This window comes from Poecilia formosa, unplaced genomic scaffold (assembly GCF_000485575.1).
Source record: "Poecilia formosa unplaced genomic scaffold, Poecilia_formosa-5.1.2 Scaffold307, whole genome shotgun sequence".
In the NCBI taxonomy this organism is placed as follows: Eukaryota; Metazoa; Chordata; class Actinopteri; order Cyprinodontiformes; family Poeciliidae; genus Poecilia; species Poecilia formosa.
Window position 1 is genome coordinate 50,988 of NW_006800246.1, and position 24,918 is coordinate 75,905.

Sequence of the window (24,918 nt, forward strand, 5' to 3'; positions counted from 1 at the left end):
AATTAGATTGTTTTTGAATACGATGCAGGATTTATAATGAACTGATGAAGATGGTCTATGTGTCTAATCTGGCCTGGGAGAAATGTCTGTGGTTCCCTTGGACCTGTTACCCCATCAACCAGATGTGGAAGACTATGTTCAGAATTTAGATCTCGCGGCATCTCGCGGTGTCAACATTGCAGCCAGTGGGCTGAGGGAAATATAGCTCCATTTTGTAGCAATTCAAGAGCTACACAGCTTTAATTGCGTCACAAAAAAATTAATCAGCACAGAAACTCCAAAGCACACAAAGAAGCAATTATATATTTCAGACTGAAATATATATATATGTATAATTGCTTCTTTGTGTGCTTTATAGATTTTGTCATAGTACCTCCAAGAATTTAAAACTACTTTCACCCCTGGGAAAAGGCAGGTGTAGAAATTGGATAAAAGTTTTGGCCTCAGCATCCTGTCTAGGTTGAAACCAACTTTAAGACAATGTTGTCAATTGAACACCTGTAATACACACACACACACACACACACACACACACACACACACACACACACACACATATATATATATATATTTTATGTTGTTTTGCAGAAAAACAGGAATGCAGTGGGTAAATCTTGGCCAACTACAGACTTGCCATACGACATCAGACCAGACATAAGTAAGTAGTAAGTATACTAGTTAGCACTACTCACAAAAGGCTTTAACTGAGTTTATTTTCTTAAGATGACAAAAAGGAGGATATCATGGCTGCCATGGCAATGGTGTCTGAGCACACCTGCATAACTTTCCACAGGAGAAACTCTACCGAGTTAGACTATGTGCTCTTCCGTCCTGGTAAAGGGTATGTAGACTTTTCAACCAGGTTTGGACATGGGTATGGTGCTTCATGCAGGGTTTTAGCTAATTCATTTAAAATGCCTACCCCACCAACATTGGGTTGAGCATGTTGAGCCCACATGCTCAACCCAACCTGCTCAGGAGAGAGTTGGGTTCAGATTCTGTCTAATAACATGTCTGTATGTCATCTGTCGCCCCTTAGCTGCGCTTCAAACGTGGGCTTTTTCGGAGGCCGGCAGTTTGTGTATGTTGCGCCGTCATGCAGCGTGGGCAACATTGCTCATGAGATCCTTCACACTCTTGGCTTTGAGCATGAACACACCAGGTTGGACCGGGATGGCTTTATTGAAATTATCAAGAGTAACATCATCAAAGGTAATGTGATAATGTTTCTATTCCTATTGAATCCAACAAATACAACGGCTCAGGTTTTATTTGTCACAACAAAAAAGCAGTTTTAAAATAATTTAAATCTACAGAGACCCTAAAAGGGATATTGGTGGAGTTTTTTTTTTGTTTTTTTTTCATTTATTGTCCCTTTAGGAGCTCCATAGAAATCTAACCTTGAGTATAATGTCTGTCTAGATCACTGAAACACCTTTATTTTTATATTTTTCTTATGCAGTTTCTTGAACTGGTTTAGGCCAAGCTTCAGCGGTTTGCCAGACTCTAGTTTAGACACTGCAGGATGCCTGGTTGGGCCGAGCCCAAACACTCCAACATATTTAACAGTTGGTATAAGGAGTTCATACCAATAGCTAAACTGGGACACTGTTCCAGAAGCCTTGTGGGTCTATCAGATGCATTTCTGAAAATTTAAGTTACCCCCTCACGAGTTGAAGGCTATAAAATCTGAGATTGCGCTAAGATGTCTGTTTGACCAACAAGGAATGTAGCTGGTGGGAACTGTGCAGTGAGAATCCGGAAGAAGAAGGTCTAATTCTCCAGATAAAAGATTATGTCTTTGATTGCAGGCCGGTAGCCTCTCGGTACCCTGTGTTGGGATTCAGACCATTTACATAGGTCATCTCTTTTCAGAGATCAATAGGAGGATTGTTGGAGAAATGAGTTTGATTATGCTAGTTTTAGTGATGTTTAACTTTAGTGCGTGTTGAAATATTATACTGATCATGATTGTTTGGAGTAGACCTTAATTTAGGTTAGATTTATGATTTAATCAATACAGATATAACCTGATCAGTAGAACATTTTTCTTAGATATAAGGAGCATAATTTGATTACAATTGGTTTAATGAGTAGTTTTTATATTAGATCACATTCTTAACAAGTGTGCAAGTCATTACTTCATCTGAAAATGTTTTAGTTCATTATAACCAAAAAAGTAGAAAACTAATCAGAAACTATTCAGTGTAACAGGTTTTTTAAATTGAAACTGTTCATGTCTGTTTTGTAAGAGTGTAAAGATATTATATGAAACATGTGCCAATTTTTATAATCAAAATGCACTGGGTCAGAGGAGAGGTCAGGAGAGCTCTGTGCCTTTCAGGAACCAGTTTGAGGCAGTTTGGAAGAATGAAAACTTCGGCCCCACTTTCTTGAGTAAAATGCTTCTGTATGAAATGAACACATCAATTGTTCCTACTCTGGGGAGATGTGCAGGGAGTATTAGAGAGTGATGAATTCATCCCTTTACCTTGGTAATGCGGAGAATTAACCGTTCTCCATGCTGAGTTCTTGGTGACTAAAGAAGAGTCAGTGAGTTGAATTCATGAATTCCATTTATTAATGACAAAATACAGCTGGTCCATTATGACCTGCTTCCTCTAAGAGCTAACAGACAAAATGGCACCCCAGAAGAGTTTGTGATCTCCTTTGTTAGCCTAATCTATGCCCCAAAGGGAGCGCTACCTAGCTCCTAGTATCCTGTAATCGTAACTTTGAGGGCGTTTCCTAATGCATCATTTCTTTTAGCTTTATCTTAGCAACTAACTAAAAGAGATAAAAGGAAAACACAGAATTGTTTCCCTCTGGATGAATGAATCCAGCGGGAGGGGGGGGGGACTCATTCATCCCCCATGTTGGGATGTATAAATCCCAACAGGGGGAATTGCTGATTTATTTGCTTCTCTTTTGTGAAAGAGAAGCAAAGAAAGCTTCTCTTTACTTTATCCCACTGAATAAAGTATTTATTACAATGGTTACATGTCTGAGAAGGAGCATTTAGAAACTTAATTTCACTGCGATTGAACATGTTGAGAGGAAGAACAATGGTTTCATCTCCACTTTAGGCAAGCATTGAATTCTCCTTTCCTTCAGAGCCACCGCTGATCATATAGCATTATGTGGTTTGAGGGTCTATATAAAAAGTTGGTCTGACTGTTTCAGGTATGGAGGAAAACTTCAAAAAGCTTGCTGGGAAAACTTTTGATATTCCGTACGACTACAGTTCCATACTACACTATGGACGGTAAGGTAGTTTGGGGGGGGGGCGCGGGGGGGAGTTTAAATGTAATTTTTCTTGTAATGTAAAGATTATTGTTCATTTTCATTTGTCAGGACTTTCTTTTCATCAAATGGAAAACCCACCATCATCCCAAAGAAAGACATAAAGGACATGGGACAGAGGAGTCGACTGACGGAGACGGACAGAAAGAAAATCACTCTTCTCTATAATTGTGGTACGTACCGATGTGGACCTGCTGTCCAGGTGAACTGTGGCCGTGTGTGTAAAATTAAAAGGAGTGACTGCGTCTGTAGCCTTCAGACATTGGATGGTGGACATTACATNAGACCGGCCCCCGACCACAGAAAGGAACAGCTATGTGGCCCTCGCAGGAAAAAGTTTGGGGACCCCTGGTTTAATGAGTAGTTTTTATATTGGATCACATTCTTAACAAGTGTGCAAGTCATTACTTCATCTGAAAATGTTTTAGTTCACTATAACCAAAAAGGTAGAAAACTAATCAGAAACTATTCAGTGTAACAGGTTTTTTAAATTGAAACTGTTCATGTCTGTTTTGTAAGAGTGTAAAGATATTATATGAAACATGTGCCAATTTTTATAATCAAAATGCCCTGGGTCAGAGGAGAGGTCAGGAGAGATCTGTGCCTTTCAGGAACCAGTTTGAGGCAGTTTGGAAGAATGAAAACTTCGGCCCCACTTTCTTGAGTAAAATGCTTCTGTATGAAATGAACACATCAATTGTTCCTACTCTGGGGAGATGTGCAGGGAGTATTAGAGAGTGATGAATTCATCCCTTTACCTTGGTAATGCGGAGAATTAACCGTTCTCCATGCCGAGTTCTTGATGACTAAAGAAGAGTCAGTGAGTTGAATTCATGAATTCCATTTATTAATGACAAAATACAGCTGGTCCATTATGACCTGCTTCCTCTAAGAGCTAACAGACAAAATGGCACCCCAGAAGAGTTTGTGATCTCCTTTGTTAGCCTAATCTATGCCCCAAAGGGAGCGCTACCTAGCTCCTAGTATCCTGTAATCTTAACTTTGAGGGCGTTTCCTAACGCATCATTTCTTTTAGCTTTATCTTAGCAACTAACTAAAAGAAATAAAAGGAAAACACAGAATTATTTGTCTCCCTCTGGATGAATGAATCCAGCGGGGGGGGAACTCATTCATCCCCCATGTTGAGATGTATAAATCCCAACAGGGGGAATTGCTGATTTATTTGCTTCTCTTTTGTGAAAGAGAAGCAAAGAAAGCTTCTCTTTACTTTATCCCACTGAATAAAGTATTTATTACTATGGTTACATGTCTGAGAAGGAGCATTTAGAAACTTAATTTCACTGCGATTGAACATGTTGAGAGGAAGAACAATGGTTTCATCTCCACTTTAGGCAAGCATTGAATTCTCCTTTCCTTCAGAGCCACCGCTGATCATATAGCATTATGTGGTTTGAGGGTCTATATAAAAAGTTGGTCTGACTGTTTCAGGTATGGAGGAAAACTTCAAAAAGCTTGCTGGGAAAACTTTTGATATTCCGTACGACTACAGTTCCATACTACACTATGGACGGTAAGGTAGTTTGGGGGGGGGGCGCGGGGGGGAGTTTAAATGTAATTTTTCTTGTAATGTAAAGATTATTGTTCATTTATCAGGACTTTCTTTTCATCAAATGGAAAACCCACCATCATCCCAAAGAAAGACATAAAGGACATGGGACAGAGGAGTCGACTGACGGACACAGACAGAAAGAAAATCACTCTTCTCTATAATTGTGGTACGTACCGATGTGGACCTGCTGTCCAGGTGAACTGTGGCCGTGTGTGTAAAATTAAAAGGAGTGACTGCGTCTGTAGCCTTCAGACATTGGATGGTGGACATTACATTTAAAAAAATAAATTAAGATTCTCATTGGTCACATTGCGTCACGTGAGAATAAACGTAGGGGTGGGTCAGAAATATTTTGCAGCCTGTAAAAAAAAAAAAAGACTGTTTATGGTTTAAACAACAGAGTACCGTAATCATAAATGTACCTTTAAAGCAGTGGTTCTTAACCTGGGTTCGATCGAACCCCAGGGGTTCGATGAGTCGGTCTCAGGGGTTCGGCGGAGCCTCTACCGCGGAGGTAAAGACAAACTGTGTAAAGTCGTGATGACGCCCCGCTTTGCCATCACTTGCTGCAGAGGATCACGTTACATTGCTGAGCCAATCAGTGCTGTGGAGGAGCACTGATTGAAGGAGTTCCTCTTAGCATGGATTTGAACTTGTGTCTTTAATTACTTCAGCAAAGCTCACCGTTTACCAAATTCTGCAGCTTTCGGTGTACTTCTAAATCTGCTCCTTAGTCGTATCTTTTCGGGCCTACTACTGCCTCTAGTGGCGTGGAGGTGGTAACACAACTAATATAATTACATTACTAAATCAGAATACCGCAAAGTCTTTATTTATTATACATTTTTAATTCTCTTAAGAATGAAGAGCTAATTAAATGATCTAAACAACACCTTAAAGTGGTTCCAGTTTCTCTCGATGGCCAACCTGTTGAAACTGTGGCTAATTTTAAATACCTTGGGTCGTTCCTGGACAGTCGGCTCAGCTTTGCTGAAAACACTGACTATATTTTGAAGAACTGTTCTCAGAGACTCTACCTTTTAAGACTTAGTGATCATGTCTGTCTTGAATTTGGGGGGGGAAAAAAATCATATTTTATTTATCACTACAGAAGGGTTCAGTGAGTGCGCATATGATACTGGTGGGTTCGGTACCTCAAAAAAGGTTAAGAACCACTGCTTTAAATCTTGACTGTATTCCTTTGTTTTTAAAAAGATCCTGGTAAAACAGAAAGATGTCGATTAAACAGACTGTTGATGTGGCAACCTGCAGAAACATCGGCTTTTTAAATCTCAATTAGAAACCAACAGATTTCTCCATAAAGCAACAAAGGTTTATTCTGTTACTTACTGCCTTTATTATTATTACATTTTTTTTTGGCACTCAACAGTTCAAATTATAGTCTGAAATTTTGAGCAAAGCTTTTTGTGGAAAACTCAACTGAACAAATAACTTGGTTTTCTTTTTTCTTTACTTTGAATTGCCTTGTTGCTGAAAATGTGCTATATAGATAAAAAAATTACCTTACTCTACCTTCCTAGATTCTCTCAACTCAAATTCCACAGTGGAAAGCTGAATTCCTCTTTTTCCACCATTGCCTCCTGAAAGCACATGAAAACCATCAGAGGGTTGTTGGAAATATTAGTTTAATTATGCTAGTTTTAATTATGTTTAAACTTTGGCTCATGTTGAAATATTAGATTGATCATGATTGTTTTGAGTAGGCCTCAAATTAGCTTAGATCTAGACTCATAGTTTAATCAACATGTAACTTAATCGGTAGAATATTAAAATTAGTCTAATCAGTAGTTTTTTATATTAGATCACATTCTTAAGAGTGTATGTCATATATTCATCTGAAAGTGTTTTAGTTCACTACAAACCAAAGAAGTTGAAAACTAATCAGAAAATATTGAGTGTAACAGAGTTTGGTATTGAAACTGCTCATGTCTATTTTATAAGAGTTTGAAGATATATGAAAAGGGTGCTAATTTTTATAATCAAAATATGCTGTTTGATGCACTGGGTCAGAGGAGAGGTCAGGAGAGCTCTGTGTGGTGCAAGAACCAGTTGAAGCAGTTTGGAATGAAAAATACGGATAGTTGATGAACTTTGGTCTCGCTTTCTTGAGTAAAATGTTTCTGTATGAAATGAACTCATCTATTGTTCGTACCCTGGGAGGATTAGACAGCGATGAATTCATCCCTTCGCCTTGGTAACACCTGCATGGTCTCTGGTGTGCAAACAGCAACACATCATTACGGGCTGTTTGAGTCCACCTATAAACTGTACATAAGAATGCACCAGACAGTAGAAACATGCCTGAATATAAAAGTAATTGAGCTAAAACAGCTGGTCAGATCACTGGGGTGGAACTGTCTTAACTGCCACACACAGTGGTCTCCGAAGGCACGTCTTCGTATTTTTATATTTTTCTAAGGTAATTAATTTATTCTTTGTGGCTCTAGTTTCTGATGATTATGATAAGCTGTTAATGTGATTTTATGCATTTGATTGTTTGAATAATATTCTGGTTGATTGTGAAATTGAACAGTGACTGTTGTCTTTGTGGTTTCACTTTTACACACATTAACGGACCTGGGGAGACGAGATGTCGAGCAACGTGTAATATTTCTCACTTTCTCAACAGGGGCGGTGGCACCAGCAGGGAACACAGAACCTTCACTGATCAGCATTTTTCCTTTTTAAAAAAAATAAAAATAAAGGATTGCATATGAGTATTTCTTTTTTTTTGTTTGCTTGTTTGTCCAATCCCAACAGTTTAGACAAGCAGACTGATGTGTCTGGTGCCTTTACAGTGTCAGGACAGGTTTCCTCTACTACATTGGCATAGTTGAGTGTTTCCCCTGTTGCATGACTAACCTCTGGTCAGATGTAGAACTAATATACCCTTTAACTGCTAAATATAAAAATGTTATTCACTATGTAGACGTAATAAATCGGTGATTCTTGAGAATAGGGACAAAACTGTTCCTATGGATAAAGCACAAAATTTGAATAAAATATACACAAATTTTTTTCTTTTTTCAAATATCTGACTAAACTAACCTGGGTCATGTGAGCACAACAATGTATATTTTCCTTGTGTTTGTTGAATATTTTTTTTTATTTTAAACATTGTAGTAGGTGGATGATGCCTGTAAAATCCCTTGTCCAGGAGCAGAACTCAACACATTATAATAGTTTAAAACAATTAAAGGAATACTAAGATAATATATTATGACAATTAAGTACAAGTATTCATATAAATAATTATAAAAGTATTAAGAAAATAAATTTAAAGTGCTAGTTTTAAAACTTAACATGCCTTGATTGAAATAGCCTAATTATAGTTTTAAAATCAGTAACTTATTCTGGCCTATTGACCTTTATGTTACCTGTAGTTACAGCAGATGGTTTGCTAGGATCGTTTGAATTGCCATTCGTCTGTGTGGGAAACAATACAGGAGAAGTTCCAGCTTTTCACACTCATCTGAGAAAAGTCGTAAAACAGCAGGAGCTCCTGGCTTTAGAGAGAGGGTCAGAGATGGCTCCTGGTTGGATGAGCAAAGATGCACCTTCATTGAATAAATATAAATAAATAATTCATTTTAATGAATTAATTGCAAGTAAATTGCATTACTTCACATGTATAAAGTATTTCTTTTTACTCACTAGTTTGTCACCACCTTCAGTTCTGTGTCAACTCCATCAGATGGACTTTTTGTTTTAAATATTTTGTTTCTTGAGAAGCATGCATTTGTAAAAAATGAGTAAAAATGTCACTAATAGGGTATTTTAAAAATAATTTTATATTTATTTTTGTCAGATGGTGATGACAAAGTTCTGGGTCAGGTTGATTAAAAATGTAATATTTTAAAAAATGTTGCAACTGGGAGCCTGCACCTTAGCATCTTTACATTTCCAAAACATAATTTGTCATATTTGCATACATAAGGTTGAGAAATAATTTTAAAAGATTTGGGAAAATTAAAACCCATTTTGTCCCTATTATCAAGAATCACATTCATAACATTTCACTTTCTGCTGAGTAATTCACGTGGTTTACCACAGATGTATGTCTTTCCATCCAGACTGGACATTTCCAGTTTTTATTTTGTTATAATTCCAGCATGAATGACACTTTCAGAACAACACATGAGATGGAAGAGTGGGTCAGAACATCTGAGCTCTGTGTACCTGAGAAAACTCGCTTTGTTTACAAATGTCTTACAATTGTAAGAGTATGTTGCCCATTAGTGATCATGTCCTGTCACTGATTTCATACATTTTAAATGGCAATTGAGTTGGGCCATTATTTTAGGAAGGGAACGATTTTTGCTTCAGCGTCATTAAAATGTTCTTTACGATCTAGTTAGATTTTTAGAATGCAGATTTGTCCTCCCGACCACTTGGTGGCAACGATGCTCCAAGAAACCAGCAGCAATGAAACAAAGCAGAGGAAGAGCAGCGGTTTGTTTGTTTACATCTAAGCTAATGCTAATGACGCAGCTGTAGTTCCAGCTGCAGCGGCTGTATCTCTCTACCTGTCGCCTGGAAGCTGGAGACTGGCGGTCTGTGTCTCCTCTTCCAGTTTGTCCTGCGATTGTGAATAAAGGCGTAGTTCCGGAGGATTACAGCAGCCATGGCTCAGCAGAGAGGAGTCAACAGCCTCCAGTTCAACCAGGACCAAAGTAAGCTTCACCCTGGTCCCACTTACTTTAGAAAAAAAGCTTCGTCAGCAAGGCGAAGTTTTACAGTCACACAAAATGTCCCAACTGCCGCAACTTCTGGATGTGTTCCAGTTGGAGAGCAGAACAAAAGAAACCACCGCAGACGTCTACAGGCCTGGGGGAGGCTGTTGTTGTTTTGCTCTCTCTACTTTAGCAGTTTTGGTTACATTAGAGCTGTAGGTGTTTGGAAAGTTGTTCATCTCATTGACACATTTTTGTTTTATGGGACTGATTCTGAAAATGAAAATATGCAATGTCCTTACTAATTTTGTTGGTCCAGCAAGCAATAACAAACACTAATGCAAACCATCTATATTCATTTTGATATTTGTTCTCCCATGATAGATCGTAAGGTAGTATTCCTTTCAGTTCATTTTTATTTATATAGCACCAACTTATAAATGTCTCAGGCGCTGTATAAGACAGACGGGTCTGATATAAATGACATACTTGACACTTTGAGCCATGAGAACTTTCTGTGGAAAAGGAAAAAGTTGACAAAACTAAAGAGAGCAATAACTAAGAAGCTTCTATGAGAGGAAATGCATTTACACATCAAAGCTCTGAGCCAGTGGTATATCTGGAAATCAGACTTTATTAACTTGTCATGACAATTGATCTTTTTTCCTAAAAGACACTGATGAATAAAGAATCACTGAGTCAAGTGTGTTCTCTATTGAGAGGAAAATAAATATTTAAACTGTAATCCATAACGGTAGAAAATGTCCAGTCAAGTTGTTATAATTAAACTTTATTTAAATATGTTTGTATTTTATGGACTGTGATACTAAAATCTGTCTTACTAGGGCTTATTGAGATTTATGTGAAAATATTAAAAACCACATTATTTTTACTTAATCTACCCAGCTTACTATAGTTTTCCTTTTTAATCACAAAGATGAAGTCTTTGCAATAATAACAGCCAAATCTTTGGGTAGTGCCCTCAGGTAAGTAAAATGTTTTGCTGAACAAAACAAAATATCTTCCTAAACATAATTTATCGTCCAGCAAACTTTCTTACTGCTACAGATCTACTAAATCATGTACCTAAACATTGAATTTCTGTTTTTATGTTAAGTTTTTTTAATGTATTGTGGATAGAATCACAAATATTCTCAAACCTAAGGTGTACTTTAACTTAACCGTATATATGTATATATTTTTTGAAGATTATATGTTACATTCTTCTGATCTCAGTTTGGGTCAGGTAACTAACAAAATATTACATCCCCCCATCAGTCTAAGTTAAAACTGTTATATGCAACATTAATTGACAATTCACACAAATGACCACATGTAAGGCTTACGTCAAACAACTTCATCACATCAGGTCAGTGCCAATGTTATGTGAAAAGTTGCCTATTTTTGATCCTCTTTACCTTCCGTAGAAGTCAACTCAGTTTGCTTTTGAATGTTGAGTGTTTAGAAACAGAATCAACTTCGTTTAATGGCTCCATTGTGTAAGCAGCAGAAGGTGCTCCTGACAGAAAACATGCAGAACTAACAAACAGATGAAGTTTGAAGTGTTTGTCATCTACAGGCTGTTTCTGCTGTGCGATGGAGACGGGGGTGAAAATCTACAACGTGGAGCCGCTGATGGAGAAGGGCCACCTGGGTGAGTCCTGGTGGAGGTACTGATAGCTGCCTGCCGTCACTCCACTGCTTTAATGAGTTTTTATCAGCAAATCAACAAACCTCTGGCCTGTTTGTGACTGGACATAAATGCTTTGCAGTAGAGGTGGGCAATATGGCCTGGTCTGGTATCGCTGATGCTGATACCAATACCGATACCAATACTTTTTATTACTTAAGTTCGATATATCAGAGTTCTGACATTTAGCCATTTTTATGGTTTATCAGTTTATTTTTCAGCAAAATTTATGACAGGCCTACATATTAACAACATAAACAAAAACAATAGACAAACAAAACAAATTTGTGTACATCATTTCCTAAATAAAGTACAAAAACATATAATTTGAGAAACAAACACTTATTTTCTGTGTTAGAGTTGAGGAACTGCAACATAGAAATATGAAAGTTTGTAAGTGAATTTTTTCCACAACACACTGTCAATATTATCGATTTTTTGGATGGCTCCGCCCACCTCTGCTTTCCAGCTCAGGCAAAGAGGCAGGGAGAAAATGTGATGCTGAACGTATGCCTGTGAGATGAAGACCTCTGTCGTCTTGACAACTGTCCCAAAACTGTTGCAAATCAGTGTATCTGTGCACATTGAGTGTTTGTGTTGTTTCAGACCATGAGCAGGTGGGCAGTGTGGCGCTGTGCTCCATGCTGCATCGCTCCAACCTGCTGGCCTTGGTCGGAGGAGGAGTCAATCCCAAATTCTCCGAAATCTCCGGTGCGTCAGCTTCTCCAGAATGTTCTTTTATTTTTTATAATCAGCCTGACCTGTCTTTATTTATATTGTACCTGCTGTAGATATTTAAAATATTTATTTGCTTAGTAAAGGATCCCCACTAGTCCCTACTGTAGCAGAAATTACAAGCACAAACTATTTCAGCCGTCCACCCATCATCATACCCATCATGATCCTAGTGGGATCACCTGGTGCCTAACGGTCAGTGGACGACGTCATGTTTTTGGACTGAGAGAGTACCTAGAAAAACCCACATATGCACAGGGAGAACATGCAAACTCCATGCAGAAAGACCAGGGCTGGGAATCAAACCCAGAACCTTCTTGCTGCAAGGCAGCAGTGTTACCAACTGCCCCACTGTGCATTTTGATATGGATATTTTAGCCATATCAAAACTGAATTAAAAATAAAGATACAAATAAAACGATAACAGACTGAATACAAATTTAGACATTCCATCAATTTCATGTTAATTCATTCTCTATTAAAATTTACATATTTCAGAAGGCAACTTATTCCAAAAAGAAACAGCTGTTATACAGAAACAGCTGTTTCTTTCAGAGTGTTGGTTTGAGGCAGAGGCACTGTCAGAGTACTGACAGAGTTTTGTCTGGTATTAAAAGCATGTCTGTTGTAAGTGGGTGACACCTACAGTGAGCATAGAGCATGTGTTTCTCATTCATTAAATTCTTGAGCATCACTTGGATCTGCTCTCCTCTGGTTGAAGTTCTGATCTGGGATGACGCTCGAGAGTCCCGAGACCCCAAGGATAAGCTGGTGCTGGAGTTCACCTTCACCAAACCGGTTCTGGCCGTTCGCATGAGGCACGACAAGTGAGTTTCCTCTGACCACTGTTACCCCTCCCCGTCCAGCCGCGCGGATCCACTGATCATGAGATCGCCTGTTGTCGTAGGATCATAATCGTGTTGAAGAACAAGATCTTCGTTTACAGTTTCCCAGACAATCCCGTCAAGCTTTTTGAATTCGACACCAGAGACAACCCTAAAGGTGAAACTCTTTCTTCCTCTGTGGTTTCTTTGTCTCTCCTCTTATTGTCTTACTTCTTGACAGCATTTCTCTCCATCCTGCAGGTATCTGTGACCTGTGTCCCAGTCTGGAGAAACAGCTGTTGGTATTCCCAGGTCACAAATGCGGCAGCTTGCAGCTGGTGGTAAGTTCCAGACTTGTGGGAGGACGAGTGCGTCCGACTCTGTTGTTTTGGCCAACAAGCTGGCACGTCTCGTCTCTTTCAGGACTTGTCCAACACCAAGCCCGGCACGTCGTCGGCGCCGTTTACCATCAACGCCCACCAGAGCGAGATCGCCTGCGTGGCGCTGAACCAGGCAGGCAGCGTGGCGGCGTCAGCGTCCCGCAAAGGAACCCTGATCCGACTGTTCGACACCACAACCAGAGACAAGCTGGTGGAGCTGCGCAGAGGCACCGACCCAGCCACGCTCTACTGGTGCTTACTGCAGATCACAACAGATCACAACAGATCAGTCAGAGTGGAAGGAGGATGTAGTTTGGGTCTTTGGTCCAGGCCTTCATTTAGTATTTTTACAGTCAGTGTCCTTCTGGAAGGAAACCCAAAACTTGAGTCAAAACGTTTGACCCAAGTTATACACTAAAGACATTTATCCCTCATACTGACCAAATGTATATAAAGAAAGGGGAAACAAATGTCTAAAAAATGTTCTGGCTAAGTTTTCTGGCATTTAGCAAATAGAAATAATTCTGGTAAAAGAAAGAAACAAGAAAAGTTTGGTCTGATTTATCTTCAGACAGTGAGATAAAAAAATATGTGTGTTTTTATTGGGTGTATGTAAAATTTCAACTGTATCACTCATTTTGCTGTCCCTGTTGAAGAACAGTATCCCCACAGCATGATGCTTCCACCATATTTCACAGGGTAGATGGTGTGTTCAGGGTCATTTCTGCCAGGACATTAAGAACACAAGAATCTAATTAGTTACAACGTTTATTCAGTTCAAAACTACTGGATTTGACCCAAAGGGAAGCAAAATATTATAACTCTTATCATTTAAATGCCTTAAGAGTTATTGTTAGGTTTGCAATGAATCAGAAGAGGTCTCTGATTGAGAGTTTGTCAACTCATATTAGGGCCATTGGAGACAGAAAAAAGTAATTTTCTGCCAAAAAATTCTGAACTTTTAAGAATTCCACACATTTTCTAGAAAAAAACATGGAAATTATTGAGTTTCAAAAGTTTTTTTCCTGGAAAAAGTCTGAGATTAATCTCAAAATTTCTAAGTTATTTCTAGCAATTTTTCCACTTTTCAAGCTCAGAAGTGTCCTGGCTTTTTCTCCTCTAGAAAATTTCTAAGACAAAATTCAAGTTTTCTGGTGGAAATTTACTCCTTTTTTAGAGACGATTGTATTAGTCCCTAAAATGCACCATCGTACAAAGTAGCATTTTTTTAGATTGTTAAGCCATTTTTGAAGAAGTAAACAACTCTGCGTTCAACAGACGTGTTAACCATGTGAAACACGAGACCGGTGCAGCACACAGACGCCGTCGGCTTTCATCCACTGAAGCGTTCCTCCTTTTCTCTCTTGCAGCATCAACTTCAGCCACGACTCGTCCTTCCTGTGTGCCTCCAGCGACAAAGGCACCGTCCACATCTTTGCTCTGAAGGACACCAAACTCAACCGACGCTCAGCGTAAGACCTCCACCTGCTCTCATCCTCTCACTGCTGCCGTGAGCTGAACCCATCTCTCTCCCTGCAGCCTGGCCCGTGTCGGGAAGGTGGGCCCTGTGATTGGTCAGTATGTGGACAGCCAGTGGTCGCTGGCCAGCTTCACCGTGCCTGCTGAGTGCGCCTGCATATGTGCTTTTGGAAAAAACACATCCAAAAACGTGAACTCGGTCATTGGTGAGGAAACCCGCTGTTGTGTTCTGGCTGCATATCATCACGTTCATAAATGTGGCGTTTCCTGCATGTCACATGATGCAGAGAAGCTAGAATGAAGCTCAGTAAATGTTATTGGTAAAAATGGAGCAGTATTGTTATGAGAAGATATAGAATAAAATAGGATTTAATTTATACCAATCAGGGCTGCAACTAATGATTGTTAGTAATGGAATTATTTTATTGATTATTCAGATGATTAATTTGTTAAAAAATTAGCCACATTCTGCAGATTTTTTTATTTGACCATTTCAGCCTTTTTTATACAATATTAGAAATGCGTTAAAATATGTAAATATAAAAATAATTACATTTTTAAGAAAATAAAACATTTTATTGTCTAAAGTGCAATAACATAGCATTCCCTTAGTGAAAACTTGATCACTTACAAAAATTGCAAATTAATTTTTGTATTAACAACCAATAATTGGATGGCAAGAGGTGGCTAATAGATTTTGTTTTACACAATTTGAATCAGCTGAAGCTAAAACTGTAACTTGAGGAGTTCTGGGTAGAACATATTTGCAGACAAAGGTTTTTTTTTTATCTTAAATGCAAATTTTACATATTTTTGTACAGTTTTGGCCTTATTACCGCTCTGAGTGTGTTGTTCTTTCAGCAAATATTCTCTTTTGAGTCTGTATAATCCAGTGACAGATCAATTACCAAATGAGTGGAAGATTATTTCAATAACCGATTAATCACGATTAACCATTTCAGCCCTAATACAAATACTCCTCTCCAGTAACCTGGAGCTTTTTACGCTTGGCATTAGTGAGACTGACAGGAGCTGTAACCTGATGCAGTCACCATCTTTAAACATTTCTAGCAAAAGCCAGTCATCTTAGCTTTAGCATCATCATCCTGTACTTTAGCCTCACTTCTACATCCTGACAGAAAAAACATGTGTTACAAGTCCGTTTACTTCCTTCTCTAAGCTTATATTTCTAAATTAATTTTGAGTATCACTATAGTTTTCTATCCTTGCCTTCTCGTGCCTCTGTTCTGCAGCCATCTGTGTAGACGGGACCTTCCACAAGTACGTCTTCACACCGGATGGAAACTGCAATCGAGAAGCCTTCGACGTGTACCTGGACATCTGTGACGACGATGACTTCTGAGAGGAAGGCAAAGGGACGAGACTTACCTGAAGAGACCGCTGTGGTCTGGAGATGGAAAAGATGGAAAAGACCAACAAACTCAGCTGCAGCCTGTTTTATCAAGAGCCACGTTTTAATCAGTTGTATTTACAATGTGCAGCTCAGTCGGTCAAATGCAGCCCAACTTACCTGGATGATGAGTAACACATGACTAGTGTTCAGAATTTATGGAAGCTGACAGGCAATGAAGTCTGACTAAAATTAGAAATGTTTTATAAAAAACTGTTTCTTTTATTGTAAGTAATAAATAGACCTTTTATTTATATGTTGCTGTTTATCATTTGGCATTTATGTTAAGATTTCAGTGTATATTTTGCATCTTTAGTGCGTCACTTAGTTGCGGTGTATCAGAGGAATAGTTTGGATTTGTCAACGTAAGGTTCTGTAGTATTTCCCATCTATTTCCACCAGGAAAGACAAAATAATATATACAGCATAATTATGAGAATGAAAGCCATAACTTAAACTTTCTGAGTCCTAGTTATGAGATAAGTGTGACCTTGAAAGTCTCAATTATAACCCTTATTGTTATAACTTGTAATTATGACTTCCTGTTGGGCTTTTATTTTTTTTGTTGTTGTTTCATGGCAGAAATGGGCTTCCATACAGTAGAGACCTTGTAGTAGCTAGCATGTTCCTGTGAAATGACTCTCCACAGAGTCACAGTCTCACATGTAATTCAAGTTAAAGGGCATAAAATGACTTTTTGAGCTTTACCTTATGCACAATGTTATTCCCTCAGCAAAAACATACCTGAAGTTTTCCCTTGATTATTTCTTGCATGTTTGAGAAATCCTAAAATCTCCCATGGCAACCATTCGGGGTGCCTAAAGGCCAGGTCTCGCTGTGTGCTGCCTTTTCTACAAAGATCTTCCTCCAGCCGAGCTTTAGCGTCAGAGCAGCCCGGCCCCACTCAGCTCCTTCAGACTAGCCAGCAGCAATTAGCAAACACCTACATTTCAACAAACAGGTGTACAGCTCAAAACTTTGACATTAATAATGCAACAATCAGTAAAATATTAATGTAAGAATAACTACTGGTCAGAATCTATAGCTAGCAGTGCAGTAGGTTACTTAGTTATGGCTTGTTCAGTTGTATTCATTAATCTGTTATATTTTACAAGAGTTAACGAACCAAATGGTTTGGTGCCCCAAAGAACTGGAAAGCAATATAAAGTCTTCAGATAATAAAACATCTTTAAGGGGGCAGTGTTATGTTTTTTCAGGTATATAGTGCCATTTTATAGCTCATTGAAGTAACAATGTTAACTTCAGTTGGTATAAAAATGCCACATATATATCAAACATGAAAAAATACAAGCTGCCTTCGCAATCTGACACCTTGAAATCTCTTTAAATCAAGATTAAATAAATATGTACGAAGTAATAGCAAAACGCAAAACAAAGAGGACTTTTACTACGATGTTTTATTAGAAAGAATGAAGCAGATTAAGGTGACTCTTTGTGTGGCAGAAAACGTGACAAACACTATGCAAGTCCATGTAAATATATTAAACCTAGAAAGATTTCAAACAGATCACCTGGCTTAAGTCTTATTATACATACAACTCACATTGTTTTGATTACCTGAATTAAGTGCTGCAGGGACAAGGATACAACGTAAAATCGATTTACAGTCTGATTACTGCAATTGATAAATGTGGTGTTTTAGATATAAATAACCATCAACTCAAAAAAAATACATTTGACCCAACCAAATTAATTCAAACTTACTTTCTTTACTGTGTAACTTTCTGTGGAATTTCACAAAAATATGCTGTACACAATCGGTTCAGAAAAGCACTACAATGAGCAAGAAATATCCAGAATATAGCGATTAATGTACAGGCATCTGAATATGAAAAGATCCTAAAGTGGTTTCTTAACTGCAGTCTGCTGAAGCTGTTGTAAAGAACTGAAAGGCACGTCACATTTATCGAAGCTGACATTTAAACCAGATGTCCTTAAAACGAACAGAGTGTTTGACATGGTACAGCGCAGCACTGTGTGAGCTTCAGAACCCTTCATGTCTTCATGCGTTGGAAACGCAGTCAGCTTAAGGCCTCCCTGTTCCAAGATGTCAGCTCAGTGACTGACATGGCAACTCTAGTCAGCTACAGACGTTCTCACTGGCGCAATGCCAGCAAAAGCAAAACTGCAATAATCCTGCACTTTTACACATTTACATACATTACAAAAGATATCGATGTTATTTTGGTTACTAAAATGTTTTTTTTTTTTCTGCTTTCCTGGTCATCATCATTTTGGCTTCATGGAAGTTTTTTTTTTTCTTTTTTGAAAGAGGCGCCGATCCATTTTTAGCACAAAAGTAACCAATTCAGTTCAGTTCTTAGCTGACCTTCGGCTCCATTAGTTTATGTTTGTGTGTAAAGTTCTAGAGGAGGACTTGAATGATGAGGAAGAAACGGGTGAAGACAACATGCTTTGGTCCGTAAATGATCTTTCTTGGCAGTTATATATTTTAGAGAACGTTGTGGTAGTTCACAGGCCAAACGTCCACAGTGTGACCTCTCCGTTTTGCTAACCGTTCTCCTTCCATAGGACTAAGTGAATGCTATGGTCGGGCATGCTGGTGGCAAATACCAGTCCAGAGTCATTGCCCCCATCCAGGCCGTTCAGCCAGGAGGTGACGCCTGCCAGGAAGCTGGATCCTCGTTTGGATTTCCTGTAGGCTGGAAGAGGCCAGCGGCCTGAGACGGACTCTGTTCTCAGGTCCATGACATACAGGAAGTGGTTATCAAAAAGGAGAGCAAACACCTCACCGAAGCTTAGCAGGGACAGGTTGGCTGGGTCCTCCATCTTTATTACTCTGAGAAAAGGAGAACAGAGTTGTAAGGGTTAGAGCGACATCGGCTGAGTGTTTGTTAACCACAGAACTGCACAAGTTGAAAATAAATGTGCTTAACAGAAACGCGTCAATTTTGAAAAAAACTCAGTTTTTAATTAAGTTTTTGCACTAGATTGAGGTGGATTTTCAGCCGCATCGAAACAGAAATATTCAGCAAAACTGTGATGAAAACATTTTTTCCATGTCACATCATCAACAGCTGGATGTTACTACCAGCAAAAACGAAGAAGAAGACAGGAAGTAGATGGAGGATGACGGTTTGGTTTGGCTTTTTCAGACAATGTGCGGTTGGCTCCACCAGAGCTCTCACAGCATCACAGTTCATAAAAAGTTGTGTGTCATTCCAACGTCTTGAGTCCAAAACGTTTCTGGAAAATCGCAATTCACAATTTCCCCAAAACACCTCATACATAGCTGCTCCCAAGTCAGCGGGGCTCATCACTCCAACACCAAAGATTGGAACAACTTGCAAAAAACCCCACCACTGACTTCAATATCAACCATTATCAACTTAGTAAAACCCATAGTACATGACTGATGTACCTGCTTTTAAAAACTACTGACTAACCATGAGTATTACAGTACATTTAGTCAGTATGATTACTATTACACATATTTTTCTGTTTAATAATATTCTTCTGTTTTCTGCTGTATGATATTCTGCTGTAAAATGTTTTAATCTTTTCTAAACAGGTCTCTGCTGAAAATGAGAATTTGTTCTCAATCAATGTAGCTGGATGAATAAAAGGTAATCTTGAACTAATGTGACGTTCTGAAGATTTTACCTCAGAATTTCAAAACTGGCAAAATCCCACTGATAGACCCCAAGGTCAGAGCTGCAGACGATGTAACGTCCATCAAACTGCAGGCGAGGCTGAAGGCTGATGCTGCGGTCCTCCGACACCGACAGCGTCTTCAAACACTTGCAGTTGATTTCTCTTCCTAAAGGCCAAACCTGCAGAGCGTGAAAAGCATTCAGTTTCATCGTGTGGAGCGCTTACGATAAGAAAACCTCCAATGAAAATATGAATTCTAGTAGGGTGAGAACGTTACCTTGATTTCATACTTATCAGCACTTAGCAGGATATAATCTCCAGGACTATGTACCATGGATTCTACTTCACTCCTCTGCAAGATCACCTGATGGGAGACCACACCAGGAGGAGAGCAAACAGTGAGAGTCGGCGTTACCAACAAGAAAACGCGATGCGTCAGCATGCTGACCTCACCTTAGTGACCCACTCGGTGTGTCCAGTGAGCGTGTTGAGGCAGGCACCGGCAGACAGAGACCAGACCTTTACCGTGAAGTCTGCAGAACCGCTGACCAGCACATCCAGTTCATCATTGTAGTCCACACTAAAGACTGTACACACACACACACACACACACACACACACACACACACAGAGACTATAACCATGGTTGTGCATCACCCCAAGTTTCTTACACATAAATGTAGTAAAAATCGTGGAACATGATTGATGTAAGTCAATGTCAGGGCAGGAGGGGGTTTCTAAATCACTCCAAACATTTTGTAGTTTCAGCATTTATTCACATCAGCTGTGTTTAATCTGCTTTAATCCAACTCCAGTCTGTTTGCCCAGAAAGTTCAGTTCATTTGCAGAAGTGTGATTGTGCAAATTCTCAAGTTTCTATTACATTTTTTGAAGTAGTTATTTTCCCCCTCAATCACCTCAAAAGTATAAAACTAAACTAACGCCTAAAGCGTTGCAAACTCCAGATGGACATTTGGTCAGAATTCATACTGACCTGCTCCAGTGTGGCCCCGGAACTGCTGGATTTTAGCCCCTGTGCTCCATTCCCAGCATGCAATAGTGTTATCAAAGGACCCGGTCACTAGCTTCTGTTCATCGAATTTCACCGTGGCACATGTGTGTGTTTGAATTCCATAAATACACTGTCCAGTTCGCACGTCCCATAATTTGGCAGAGAGGTCATCAGATCCTGCAACAGAAGGAGACAATCATGACGCCAGCAGGCAGAGTCACGTTCTCCACAGAGTCACACAGAGGAACTGACACAGTCAGAGCCAGAGCCAATCAAAGGTACCTGTGCAGAGCAGGCCGTCTTTGTAGTACAGGGCGTAGACTCGGGCACTGTGGCCAATCAGGGACGACGTCTCAAAGGCCTCCTGGTCCTTCAGCTGCATCATACGCAGTTTAGCTTTTAGGTAGATGCCCTTCCAGTGGGCTGCATCCTGAATGGATTCATCGATCCGCCAGCCTAGCTCCCGACACACACTCTGCCACACCTCTGTGCACGAGCTGATCACCTACACACACACACACCTAAATAGCTTTAATTTAAATAGCTGCTGGGAGTTAACTAATAAGATTCATGACAGATTTCATTACAGTTTTATGTAAATATAAACTTTGTATTATCATCTGATGTTGATACAAAAAGTTATGCAAGTTCCTGATCTGGCTTCAATAACCAATTTTGTAATCGATTAATTTTTATTTTCCGATTAATCAATTTATATTGACCAGTCCAGGAGGAAAAATGGCACATTCTGTAGATATTTCATTAAACCCTTTTTTGTACAATATTAGAAAGGATGCAAATAATTTGATTCCTTTAAATAAGAAAACATTTTATTGCCGTATCAGCTTTACTGCAGCTAAAAACAATCCTAACATCAACATGCGAAAAGTCATAAATGCAAAATGTAGAAATTTTGCACAGTTTTGGCTTACTTATTGCTCTGAATATGCCATTTATTCAGCAAATGGCTTTTTTAAGTCTGTGTACTCCAGTTAATGATTGATTACTAAATTTGCTGACAATTATTTCAATAATAATAATAAATACTAATTATTTTTCACAATTAATCTTTTCAGTGCTGGTTTCTGTTGATATCAGTTGTTACTATTTTCTCATATCTTAACCTTGTTGTCATGATGCCAATATGAAGCAAACCGGGCATCATGTTAGAGGAGCTTTGCTGCCATCAAGTGGTCGGAGTGTGACTCTCCAGCATGAAGCTGTATTTAAAATACTACCAAGAACCAGAACAAACTTTATACTGTAATTCAGTGTTATTCCTCCATTTATTGTGATGGACTGTTGTATCATGTTGCACTACATGGGCTCAGGACCTTTACCTTATTCCACTGTTTGCAGACCAAGCAGCAGGTGAGCAGGGTTTGAGGATCCAGCCACCGCAGCAGGTAGAAGGCCAGCTCGAGGGGAAGGAGGCGCAGAAAATCCCGTTTCAGCAGCGTCTCCAGGCCGTTGGACAGGTGACGGAGCTGGGCGGCGCCGCTCAGAGAAATGAGCTGATCCAGACACTGGTTACGCTGCTGGTCGCTAAGAGAAAGGAAGGTGGCAGAGACTGACTCCAGCCACCCCTCAAAGGCCGTTTTGTCCATGGGCACATGACCAGCAACACCTGCAAAGAGCAAGGAGTCCAAAGCATGACTTTCAGTTATGTGTTTACTGAATTAAGAATTTATTTTGTGCTCATGTGGAAAAAGCAGATGCGTATGACTTTCTTTAGTATTTAAACTGAAACCAACAGAATCTGAAAGAATCTGAAATGTAAATGTTCAGCGTTGGAGCCGAGTTCTCAAACCCTCAGTTCACTGAGCCAGGTTCTGGTTTTCTGCTGGAGGTTTCTTCCTGTTAAAGAACAGCTTTCTCTCTCCACTGTTGCTACATGGGTTAGTATGATTATATGCAGTGAGTTATAAAAAATATCCTTAACCTTTCAACTTTCTCAAATATTGTCAAAATATAACCACCACAACATTTATTCTATTCAGATTTCATGTTATCAACCAAAAAACTATGAACTGGGAGGAAAATTTTACTTGGCTTTCCAAATGACAAATAAGAAATCTTAACAGTGTGGTGTGCACTTTTATTCAGTATTATTTACTATAATAACCCTTCATATTGCATTTCAATACAGTCGATTTCCTTCAGGATTCACCTAATTTAGTAAATAGAGTACATTTCAGTGGAATAGCAGCAGTTCACTGAAGTTTGATAGAGAGCATTAGTGGAAACAGCATCATCAGATGTTTTTCAGGGAAGTCGGTGAAGCTTTGCGCTGGGAGGATGCCACATGTTCAGTCCTGATCCAACGTTCCCATCATTTTCTCTCCGCCGTCTCCCAGATTATTTTACATTTCCTATTCACTTCATATTCCAGCAGAAACTCTACATTTTTGTTTGCAAGCAGAACATTTAAACACAGTCACACCTGTTGGATATCATAGTGTTTGCATTCAGATACATGAATAAAAACGACCAACTTCAGAGAAAATATTAAAGGAACCGGGGACTTCCCCTTTAAGCATCTCCTTGGATACGAGGCGAGAGTAACTCTTTCATTAAAGGTTTTAAAAGATGTTAGCTGCTAAAGTTCATTTATTTATCTGCTTATTTGTGTTCTGGAAAAGCCTGTCACAAGAAGCAATAAATCAATTCATTGCATGATAAATTAAAAGGAGCTTGATAATTTTCATTTGCATGATTGTTTGTTGTTCTCGTGTTTCTCTCTTTCTACCAAAGTCTGGATGAGAAAGGCTTCAGTCGGGTCCTTTGGCCTCAACTAAACCTGCTAAGGACAATGTTGACAGACACAACAGTTTCTTGTTGTCGTCAAACACTTTAACAGCTGGACACCTGGAGTGCACAGTAAAGAAAATTGTTAGAGCAATTTCGAGTTTTTATGCACCTGGAACGAATGTCCAACAGAACTACACCAATAGTGCAAAAAAATGTTAAGGTTGTGACCTCTAACATTAGTTCATGTGATTTTTCTCCTTCACTTTGCATAAACATGTATTCTTTATATCCTGTATGACATTTGACCTTGTATGAGCTAGATTAGCTGAACGAGATCATCGATTTTTCAGAAGTTGTATAAGTTGTGAGGTCAACACATTTATCAAAACAGGACGGCTACAAAATAGAATTATCTTCCAATGACAGGTTTAGCTTTAAATGTGTAAAGTTTACGGAACCTTCTAGGTAAGAAGGTTCCGTAAAGTCCTCCTCATACGATGACACAGAAAATAAATTAGATTGTATTTCGCATAAACTGGGCTTCAAAGCGGGTTGCAGAACACGCACCGCTGCAGCTGACAGGCTTGTCCCCTGGCAGGTAACAGTGGAAGCTTAACGTAACTTCATTTCTAAATAAAATGCTCCTGGTCCTGTCAGAGGAGCAAATTTAGTCACCCTGACAAGAAGGTGCATCGAAACACTCAGTTTGTTCGGATTCTGCGCCTGAAAAACCTTTATTGTCCATAAACGTTCTCAGCAACACTGCACATATAGCAACTTAGCGATTTCTGTTGCTGTCCTACTCATCTTATGTGCAAAATGATTATCATGGGTTCATTTGTCACCACAGGCAGTTTAATTGCAACACATATAAGTTTAACATTTCCACCAACCTGTAAGTTGCAGGAAGCTTTTCTTCGCCTCTTTCCTTGTTTAGTCAGTAGCAGCGTTAGCTTCCATAAGCTAACCTGCCTAACTAATTACACTGTCCACGTAACATAGCCGCCTAGCTTCTGAGATCTAGCTACCATACGCAGTGCATTTGATTGTTTAAAGCTTAAATGTAACGTTTTTAACCTAAACGTCTTATTCGCATTTTGAAAGCAGAAAAACCAGCAGGGAGTAGACAAGGATATCAGTATTTGACAGCATGAAAACCAGCCGATAATAGAAACGCATCATCCTCGCCAACGCACGTTATGCCCTGCGCGTTGTCTCAAAGGATGTATCTGAAGCAAACTACTCTCTAATACCAGAAATTAGTTTGTAGCTTGTTTTTTTATTTAGATAGTTTCATTTGGTTTTTCATATTCTCATAAGAAACGATAGTAGCATTTTAAATACTTGTAAATTATTTGCCTGTACGACAAAAAAACGGATATAATTTAACATAGTTCGCAGGTATCTGACTTCCGGTGTTATGCCCAGAAACG

At 39.1% G+C, this 24,918-nt stretch overlaps 3 protein-coding genes across 3 annotated transcripts in view; 2 read left to right on the top strand and 1 right to left on the bottom strand.

Annotated features, from left to right (window-relative positions):
• Window positions 1–7,613, top strand: part of LOC103152292 (zinc metalloproteinase nas-14) — a 17,819-nt gene extending 10,206 nt beyond the window's left edge. The window contains exons 5-10 of the mRNA XM_007572701.2: window positions 589–658; window positions 724–841; window positions 1,040–1,212; window positions 3,184–3,265; window positions 3,355–3,476; window positions 7,524–7,613. Of these exons, the coding sequence (XP_007572763.1) occupies window positions 589–658; window positions 724–841; window positions 1,040–1,212; window positions 3,184–3,265; window positions 3,355–3,476; window positions 7,524–7,582 (624 nt within the window). The 3' untranslated portion in view covers window positions 7,583–7,613. The remainder of the gene's footprint in view (window positions 1–588; window positions 659–723; window positions 842–1,039; window positions 1,213–3,183; window positions 3,266–3,354; window positions 3,477–7,523) is intronic.
• A 1,697-nt stretch (window positions 7,614–9,310) lies between these two features.
• wdr45 (WD repeat domain 45) lies at window positions 9,311–16,793 on the top strand. The gene is made up of 10 exons (XM_007572705.2): window positions 9,311–9,567; window positions 11,147–11,221; window positions 11,864–11,968; window positions 12,714–12,819; window positions 12,900–12,994; window positions 13,078–13,157; window positions 13,240–13,448; window positions 14,567–14,668; window positions 14,736–14,881; window positions 15,929–16,793. The coding sequence occupies exons 1-10, from the start codon at window positions 9,519–9,521 to the stop codon at window positions 16,036–16,038; spliced, it is 1,077 nt and encodes a 358-aa protein (XP_007572767.1). The 5' UTR covers window positions 9,311–9,518; the 3' UTR covers window positions 16,039–16,793.
• Window positions 16,794–17,485: 692 nt separating this feature from the next.
• On the bottom strand, window positions 17,486–24,874 carry fbxw2 (F-box and WD repeat domain containing 2). The gene is made up of 8 exons (XM_007572706.2): window positions 24,379–24,874; window positions 22,075–22,361; window positions 21,017–21,239; window positions 20,717–20,911; window positions 20,176–20,309; window positions 20,000–20,086; window positions 19,732–19,901; window positions 17,486–18,907 (listed from the first exon to the last, which is right to left on the bottom strand). Exons 2-8 carry the CDS (start codon window positions 22,339–22,341, stop codon window positions 18,619–18,621), a joined length of 1,365 nt encoding a protein of 454 aa, XP_007572768.1. The 5' UTR covers window positions 22,342–22,361; window positions 24,379–24,874; the 3' UTR covers window positions 17,486–18,618.
• Between the last annotated feature and the right edge of the window lie 44 nt (window positions 24,875–24,918).

Bases quoted from the DNA above. Each gene is read 5' to 3' on its own strand.
- fbxw2 (XM_007572706.2), bottom strand. From the start codon at position 22,341: ATGGACAAAACGGCCTTTGAGGGGTGGCTGGAGTCAGTCTCTGCCACC. The intron at 20,912-21,016 runs GTACCTTTGATT...CTTCTGTTGCAG, and splicing joins AGACGGCCTGCTCTGCACAG to GATCTGATGACCTCTCTGCC. The intron at 20,310-20,716 runs GTCAGTATGAAT...GTGTGTGTACAG, and splicing joins CCGGGGCCACACTGGAGCAG to TCTTTAGTGTGGACTACAAT.
- wdr45 (XM_007572705.2), top strand. From the start codon at position 9,519: ATGGCTCAGCAGAGAGGAGTCAACAGCCTCCAGTTCAACCAGGACCAA. The intron at 12,820-12,899 runs GTGAGTTTCCTC...CTGTTGTCGTAG, and splicing joins GTTCGCATGAGGCACGACAA to GATCATAATCGTGTTGAAGA. The intron at 14,882-15,928 runs GTGAGGAAACCC...TCTGTTCTGCAG, and splicing joins AAACGTGAACTCGGTCATTG to CCATCTGTGTAGACGGGACC.